Genomic DNA, 9,108 nt, shown 5'->3' on the forward strand with positions numbered 1-9,108 from the left:
GCGCACAGACAGGGCCAGAGAGGGGGACAGAGACACACTGGACAGTGACTGACCAAGTAATCATTAATCAAGGGGGAACAAGTGAACATGCACAAATGTTTGTGTGTGTCTGTGTGGGTGTATGTGTATGTGTGTCTGTGTGTGTGAATGTGTGTGTGTGCGTGCGTGTGTGTATGTGTGAGTGTAGGTGTATGTGTGTCTGTGTGTGTGAGTGTGTGTGCATGTGTGAGTGTGTGTATGTGTGTGTGTAAGTGTATATGTGTGTGTGTGAGTGTCTGTGTGTGTGTGTATGTGTGTGTGTGTATGTGTGTATGTGTTTGTGTGTCATCAGTATCAGCAGTATCTGTTCCCCACCCATGTCACAGTGCATAGTAATCTCACTCTCCTTGCCAACCTTTTCCATTCTTCCGTTGTGCTATTTTTGTTCTTTCATTTCTATCTATCTCTTCATCCCTTTCTCTCCCCACACTCCTGTGCAGGTCCTGATCTAACCGGTCCCATCCCTCCCTCCCTCCCGAGTCTGGTGCTGGCCCGGCCCTGTGGTGTCTGCCTGCGGCATCACCTCTGACCAGGTGTCATGCTGACTCCACATGCCTGCTTATGTAACCTCGCACCTCATCTCCATCCTGTTTCAGCCCCTCTCTCTCTCTTTCTTTCTCTCTCCACTCACCCTCTTTCTCTCTCTCTTTCCACTGCCTCTGTCTTTGTGTGCCTCCACTCCTTTCTCTCTCACTCTCCTCTTTCTCTCTCTCCACTCCTCTATTCCCTCCTCTTTCTCTTTCTTTCTCTCTCTCTTTCTTTTTCTCACTCACCCTCTTTCTCTCTCTCCACGGCCTGTCTTTCTCTGCCTCCACTTCCTCTCTCTCCTCCCTCTATCTCTTCCCTGTACTTCTCTCTCTCTTCTCTCTCTCCAGTCTCCTCTTTCTCTCTCTCCTCTCCTCTATCCTCCCCTTTCCTCTTTTCTGCACCCCGCATCCCTCCATCTGTCCTCTATTTCTTCCATCCCTTCTTCCTTCCTCCTTCACTTCATCACAGTGTGTGTGCGTGTGTTTAACTGTGCATTTGTGTGTGTGCATGTGTATGTGCAAGTGTGTCAAACCGAGAGGGAAGTTGGCTTCCAGCAGCTCTACCCAGGTGACCATAGGATGACACAATGTGTGTGTGTGTGTGTGTGTGTGTGTGTGTGTGTGCGATTGTGTGTGAATGGCTTCCTTTGGCTCTACAAAGATGATAGTGTGACAACACAGTGTGTGTTTGTGTGTGTGTGCATGTGTGAGTGCATGTGTGTGTGTGTGTATGATTCCATCCGTGCAAGTGTGTGTACGTCTGGCCTCCTCCAGGTCTACACAGGTGATCTTGGAAAAACTGCGATGCCAGGCAATGCCGAGAAGTCACCGGACAGACCCACGGGGTTGCCAGGGCTGTTTGGTAAATAATGCCAACTCCCTTCTCTCTCTGCACCCCGCCCCCCTCCCCCCTCTCATTCCCTCTCTATCATCACTTAGTTCACAGCACAGGAACTCTCGCTCTCTCTCTTGTCTTCCTTTTAGCTTTGCTTCCATCACTAGTAATATCATAGTAGTAACATAGTAGTAGTGTGTATATATCAGTAACATAGTATATAGTCCTTTTCTTTTATTGCTATGCTCCAGTATTGTTGGGTCTGTTGAAGGAGCAGGTTCAATGTAAAATGGTTCACTTCTTCTGGGAGTTCCAGCACTGGTTGTAAGGGAGTTCCAAAAACAGGAAGAGATGGTTCAGTTCTAGAACTAATTGTAAGATAATTCAGTTCCTGAAGCAGCATGAGATTGTTGAGTTTCTTTGATTCTACAAGTGAGTTATGTGTAAGAAGGTTCAGTCCCTGAAGCAGTGTGAGATGGTTCTGTATCGGTAGCCTATAGTAGTGTGTTCTATGTGAGAGGATTCAGTTCCTGTACTGGGCTGCTCTGTGCATTAAGTATGTGGATCTAGCTGGCTAGCTGGACAATGGCTCTAGAAGGCTAGCTGGACAATGGCTCTAGAAGGCTAGCTGGACAATGGCTCTATCGTAACTGTGTTAATTATCGGACGGCGTGTGTTATCGGCAAACGTTCGCGTTGTCATGTGAATCCATTATTAAACTGAAGTTATAGATTGTTAATCCATTATTAAACTTAGCATTTTGATTGTTTAACAGAATGGCCGATGTTTGACACTGTCTGATAACTGACATAGGTACGCTATAAGGCTAGCTGGACAATGGCTCTGGAATGTTAACTGGACAATGGCCCTAGCAGGCTAGCTGGACACCAGTGCTAACAGAGCGAGGCTAATGCTCTCTGACAGGCTGGCAGTGCTGAGGCCTCAGTGGCAGATGGTCCAGTCTTGGTGGCGAATGCCCAAAGCAGATTACACACACACACACACACACACACACACATTGCTCTACAGTCAGTTTCAGACCACTACCAGTCCCTACCAGCAGCTTCATAAATGCACCACCAGCAATACTGATCCTAGATGACTGTAGAGCAGTGTGTGTGTGTGTGTGTGTGTGTGTGTGTGTGTGTGTGTGTGTGTGTAAACTGATCCTGGATGACTGTAGAGCCCAGACTAATACATGAAATGCTAAAGAAAGCCCCATCCAGACCGGACTGGCTAAAGTGAAGTGGCTGGATTAATCACTCAGTTCTTTTCTATTATGTTGCACTCTTTTTAGAATGAAGCGCATAAAATGTCTTCCTATTTCGTTGAATCTGTCTTCAAACATGTTCTTGAAATTGAATCAATTGGAAGATGTTCTGTGTGTGCTGCTGCCTTTTGGGAGCAAGCAATGTGCGTGTGTGTGTGTGTGTGTATGTGTGTGTGTGTGTGTGTGTGTGTGTGTGTGTGTGTGTACTAGAGCTGATGCAAGCAATGACAGTCTGTTTGCAGTGTAGGGTACGATTTGAGCATGTGTTTCATGATGTGTCAAAGGAGGTTGAGTTTAATTGGTGTGTGTATTTTAGTGCCACTCACAGCAGGAGTGTGTGAGTGTGTGTGTGTGGTGTGTGTGTGTGTGTGTGTGTGTGTGTGTGTGTGCGTGTGCATGCCAGGCCTCCTGATGGAATGCCTCCCGGGTGTTACTATGGAGCTGGAGTTCAGATGTCGGCAAAAATCCAACTCGTTCCTGCAGAGTGGCAATGATCTCCACACACTCACACACACGCATATGCACACTCACACACTCTCTCATTCATTCATACACACGCTCATTTATACACACACACTCATTCAAACACACATACACACACACACTCATTCATACACACACATTATCAAAAAAACACACTGGCACTGACTCTGAATGTGATAAAAACAAAAAAAAACTGATTAGAGAAGATGAGGCAGGTTAGTTGGACCGGATGTAAAAGGGGGAAGGTTTAGATTGAGACCCGAAAAAGGAACATCCTTCAACTCTACGTCCAGCTGTCAGGTTTACTCCTGTGGTAGTTTGGGCCTTCATATGTGCTGTATCTGATCAAGGTATGCTTGATCTCGCTCTCCGGGTGTGGTTTGTAACATCACGAAGAACACAGGTAGTAACAGCAGACCAAGAAGTCATATTACTGTATTGAGTGCAGTGTTTCTGATCAATAAGACATGCAGCGTTTACAGATGCCTCTCCTCATCAGGACAAGGGCTAAGCTGGGGCCTCTGAGGCAGTCAAGGCCACTGGCTCAACCAAGGTGTCTAGACAAGAGGGCTGCTTCCCGCTGTGCTCCTTCTCTGACTCACACACACACACTTTCACACACACACACACACACACACACACACTTTCCCTGTCTGGATCAGCAGTCATCCGTAGTCTTCTCCTATCACTATGATCACAAACAAAAACCACAACCACAAAACTCATGAAATAAAAAAGGAAAACTTTCAACTAACAAAGGATGTCACTTGCAGTCTCCCACTGTTGGGAGTAGCCAAGGGCCCAAAGAAGATCCAAAATGAGACTTGCAGTAACCAACCTAACTTCACCAGTCACAAAAGAAAAAATACAGTGCGAACTCGTTCACCTCTGTTGCTGGGTAACCATGACAACAGGCCAGGGCGGATGCTTTGAGTTCATTTTAAAATGCTTGAATTTAACATGCCGTGTAAGGTTGAAGAGGAGTTCTTAGGCCCTAATTTATAATCTTTCTACACCTTCAATGTGCATCATGCAGTTGTCCCTTCCTAGGGTATCCTCTGTCTCGTGCATGTGTTACCCCACTTTGTTTTAGGATCGATGGAATGAGCAGTCAACCGTTGCCCGACAGCCTAGTTTGTGCCAGTCATCTGAACTGTCCCAAATTCGAACAGAATTGAGTCATGGAGTAGCGGAGTAACATTCAGCAACTTCGCTGCATCGCGCGTCCAGCAGCACATAGAAGAATGGACAGAAATGCGTCTCCACTGTAGAATGTGAGTGAATGTTCGAATGGAATGTCGATTCCGTTCAATGAATAATTATTTCAACTCACAGCCTCACGGCGTTAATCCTGCCTTTGTGTCTCAGTCTCAACACACATATCTGTCTATAGCCTAGATTTTTCTTTTTAACTGTTTTTTTAGTTTAGAAAACGGAAAGAGAAAAACAGTGCTGAATAACCAAGGGGCCCAAGACTGGATAGCGGACAGCTATAATTTTCATCTGAATGCAAAACACACACACACACACACACACACAACAGCTCAAGAGCTTTCAATGAGTGACCAAATTTGCATGTGCAAACGAGTAGCCCACAAAGAACTCAATCAAATAGTGGTGTTGACAAGAGGCAGCTGAAACTGCTCAGTGAGAGAGACACTGTTGGGCAAAGCCAATTGTATGGTCACTAAGATACTGGTAGCCTACAGTATCCCAGTCCTGTGGAGAGCTTGTGTTGTCCAGCACAATCTCGCTGCCTGTCAGTGCTTTAGTCTGTAAAGACGAAATTACATTTATCTCCCGCGGTCTTGCGCGCGCGCGCACACACACACACACACACACTCAGATCCTATCATACATGACTTTTAAGTAGATCGATAACTGTTCAAATAAGAATTTCAGGTGTTGTTTTCTCCCCGTGTAAAAGTCCAGACGTTACACATAGTACACGAGTGAAAACATCAGATTAACAGTCGCCATTTATACTTTTGCACCTGAATAAATAGCCTGAAAAACCTTACCAAGCCCGCTGGACGAAACCACGTGCAGGGCGAGAAAGCTGGACAGAAGCGCTGTTCTCCAGCACCATGCGCTCCCACGAGCTCTGTTGAAGCCCATTCTTTCGCTCACAAAAGGGAATAAAACACTAACGACTTTTCAACGGGAAAAAATGAATCGTAATGCAATGCACGTAATCCACTCGGTCAATCCGATAACAGTGCTTTCCTGTGTATACAAATTAAGAGTCACTTAGACGCGTCCCCATGTCTCTCTGACTTTGTGTTGCCGAGGCAATGTAGCCTGTTTCGTTGATGCTCGGTAGAAAAGCTCAGGACAGTCTCCACCGTCACCGCTCTGGACCCATGTCCCCGCGGGAGTCCTCTTGCTGAAGTGCCGCACGCAGAGAGAAGAGCTGTCCAGTTGGTACGCGCGCAGAACGGTGAGCCGCCAGATTGAGCCCGCCAACGGTATACCGTAATAAGCCGCTGAGAGGCGATCTGCGCGCGAAGTCACAGGATAGAGTGATTTCTGTTTGCGTGCATCTCTCTCTCTCTCTCTCTCTCTCTCTCTCTCTCACACACACACACAAGCTGGCAAACGTACCCCACTTTCCGTTCCAAAACTATTGTTGATGAAAGTATGACAGCCAGCCTGAGTTGGCTAGCCTCGGTTTAAATTTGGGATCGTGTGCAACATCTTAACAAATACATAAGGCACCCCGAGACATTTTAGAGTAATGTGATCGTCTATATGCTGAAGCAGACCACAGGCAATCAAATACATTTATGACAAAGACCGTATGGGTATTATTATACGTAATCTCTCTCTATCTCTTTCGCATACACACACACAAACCCTCTCTCTCGCTCACACACACACAGTAAAATATCACACACACCACATCAGCATCCTGCTAAACTATTGTAAGAGGACAGGCAACAATTTATACCGGCAGATCTTTAGACTTAAAACCCTCCTGTGTTTCATAGTTATTTAGGATATGTGTTTGTACGTGTTATGAGTTTCAATTTGGAAAAGTTGTTGCCACTGTCAGAAACATTAGCAGGGCAGTGCACACCTCACCGAAGGTGGATTTTACGGAGTGATAATCCACAATCAGCATCTTGGCAAATTGAGAGACTGAGGACTGCTGAGCAATCTCTGCTCTAAAGTAGGCCCTGAATGATAGGAGTTGTGCACCACATGTTATTCCTATGTTCCTGTTGTAGTGGTCAGACAGACGTTTTGCCTGGTCATATGGCTTATCATCGCCTGCGGGCTGATGACCACTACAACGTATTAGGCACATAGTGTGATAACTTAGTTCTCAGTAAGAGATGATTCACTCGAGATGATCACGTTCAGTATTTAATATAGGAATGCACAGAGGTTGCAGATAGAACATACATTAGTCAGGTTAGGTCTCCACTTGATCTGCTGTCAATGTCTTGACCTCAAGGGTTAACTGTACCTCCTGATGGAGTGGGGTGGTATTGCAATAGTATATACAGTATATGAACCAGATAATCAGGATACCACACATAGCAATAACGTTTCCTGCACAATTCCTATCATTCAAGCTGCCGCCCGTGCCCCTATTGAACTGATTGCTATAAGGCAGGAGGCAGGTCGCCACCGAGCGCCTGTTATATTGTGTACGTGTTTTTCAGATGTGGATAAAGCTGCTGTGTGTGCCGCCATAGCAAAACATGCCTTCCATCAGTGTTTTAATAACGTTTCAGCACTTTGACCGTCTGTTTACGTTATCGTGAGTCAAAGCACTATCCATGTTTCTGATTGCGTTCTCTTTGACCTGTCTACTTTCCCAATATAATAGCCGAAGTAACTAATTCGACCGTAATATCCAGCACATTGTTGTTAATATATATATACGCCTAATGGTGTGTGTGCGCGCCTCATGACTAGTAATTATCGTGCACTATAGGGCCCGTCATAATAACGTGCACTGGGGCCCGTCGTAACTATTTTAGCCACTGAGAGAGAGAGAGAGAGAGAGAGAGAAAGTACACACACAAACATGCTGTTGGTAGTTTTAAAATCTAAAAAAGTAACAAGTTAGAGACGGAGCCAGCAGATGCCATAGAGGTATTTTTTTTTACCAAATCAAAAGGCCAAAGAAAAACATCCCAACAGCAAAACAGCTTCTTTGAAACATAGGTACTGAAGATGTGTTATAGGTGTAAAGAGGCATGGCCTACATGAGGCCTACATTAACACAATGTATCATTTATCAAATGACAGTGACAAAGACAATACATTGCGTTGGTCGACATTTTTCGTGCAGGCAGATTTTTTTTATCAGGCTGTCTTGCCATGCGTGTCAGTTTTGTAGCCTAAAGAGAATAAAGAAATTGTGACAGGAGTTTGAGTTAGGGAACACAGTGGGTAGGAAAATACATCACAGACGTTAATGAAAAAATAATAGTAAGTAGTAAAACTTACAGGTATACGCGATTAACCCGCATACAGCAACGGCGGAGATCACCACCAGGGCAGGGGTAGAAATGCTCAAAATAACCGCGCCGACACTGAAGGCACCGAAACCTTTCCATGTCAGGTCCAAAATGTCCCTAATGAGGTAAGACAAACTAAATGGATCAAGAAAGATTGAAAAGGTACAGTATAACACCTGAGATGACAGCCATCTGTATACAGTGGTGGACAGTAAGGAAGTAGATTTAATTCGTTCCTGTAAAGAGTGGCATTAGTATTTTCACCTTATATCAGTTGATTGAGCAGGAGCTTTGATGTGAAAATGATAAAAGACCATTAGAACCATAATTCATCAAGGTACTTTTACTTTTAATACTTATACTTGTATATATGAAGGCAAATACTTTTATACTTCTACTCAAGTGGAAATTCAAAGTGCATACTTCCACTTTTACTGGAGTAATATTTTACACAAGGTATCTATACTTTCACTTTGTACTTCGTCCACAACTGTCTGTATAGCAGACTAATCCATTTGGATAAGTAGTCCAAAACAGTATCTTTGGTTGGGGTAGGTTATCATTTCTGGACATCTTAGACTATTCTTTTCACGTTATAGTGTAAAATCCCATGTTCATACCTACTTACATTTTAAAAGTCATTGTTGGATCACTGGCTTAGTCGATGCTCACACTAGCCTATATGAATACAATTATTCAGCCTGCTAATGGTTTCACTTTTGCTCTGTTCGTCTGTCTCGTTGTTTTTGTGACGATAACAATACAGTACTTTGAACTTTGAACTTTGAAAGCTGCTTTCAGTTTCATTCTGACAATGATTTAAGCATAACCGTGCATTCCACTCCCAATCCGTTCCAGTTCTACCGATTGGGTAAGTTTGGTGAGAACATATTTGCATTGGGTATGAGTTATTGTTGGTGTATCTTTGGTGGCTGTGTTGTTGGGTATGAGCTGATAAGGGGAGTGGTGTGAATGAGCTTTTGGCAAGCTGGGGAAGAATTAGGACAACAACTGCTGAAAAACATAATAAGACAGAAAAACATGGGACAACAAAAAATGGTAGTTGTGTGGTAAGACAAGCCACCTGGCCAATTGAGCCCCATGTCAATGGTATATTCAGTTTTAGCTTTCATTGGTAATATTACGTGGAATAATAACATACAACTGTACAGTGAAGATAATGCTCTCCCCTCATATTACAGAATATATTTGAGGATGCCACGCTCTAAGATGATTAGAACATTAAAGGAACATTAAGTAAACACAGAGGGGGCTTCAGACTTCCATGAGGATTCAGAGAGAGATGCTGAGGAGGTACAGAATTGGAGGTCCATCCGATCAGTCGCTATGGAGACAAACAGACAGAATAACTCTCAAAAGGTTTTATAGAGAGAAGAAAGGATGGAGAGTTAAAGACAGGATGGCCAGGTTGTCAAACATACAATGATTACTATCATTGTGTTTAATGATAGTAATGAT

General features: G+C 44.2%; 1 protein-coding gene and 1 long non-coding RNA gene across 3 annotated transcripts in view; both read right to left on the reverse strand.

The window, feature by feature from the left end:
- Positions 1-6,100, reverse strand: part of cspg5b (chondroitin sulfate proteoglycan 5b) — a 29,098-nt gene extending 22,998 nt beyond the window's left edge. For both annotated transcript variants that reach the window (XM_031586081.2, XM_031586080.2), the window contains exon 1: positions 5,176-6,100. In XM_031586081.2, the coding sequence (XP_031441941.1) occupies positions 5,176-5,272 (97 nt within the window). In that variant the 5' untranslated portion in view covers positions 5,273-6,100. The remainder of the gene's footprint in view (positions 1-5,175) is intronic.
- Positions 6,101-7,337: 1,237 nt separating this feature from the next.
- On the reverse strand, positions 7,338-8,629 carry LOC122133789. The gene is made up of 3 exons (XR_006152988.1): positions 8,258-8,629; positions 7,619-7,746; positions 7,338-7,509 (listed from the first exon to the last, which is right to left on the reverse strand). It is a non-coding gene; the product is annotated as an uncharacterized LOC122133789 (long non-coding RNA).
- Positions 8,630-9,108: the final 479 nt, after the last annotated feature.

Source organism: Clupea harengus, chromosome 19 (genome assembly GCF_900700415.2).
Source record: "Clupea harengus chromosome 19, Ch_v2.0.2, whole genome shotgun sequence".
NCBI classification, from domain to species: Eukaryota; Metazoa; Chordata; class Actinopteri; order Clupeiformes; family Clupeidae; genus Clupea; species Clupea harengus.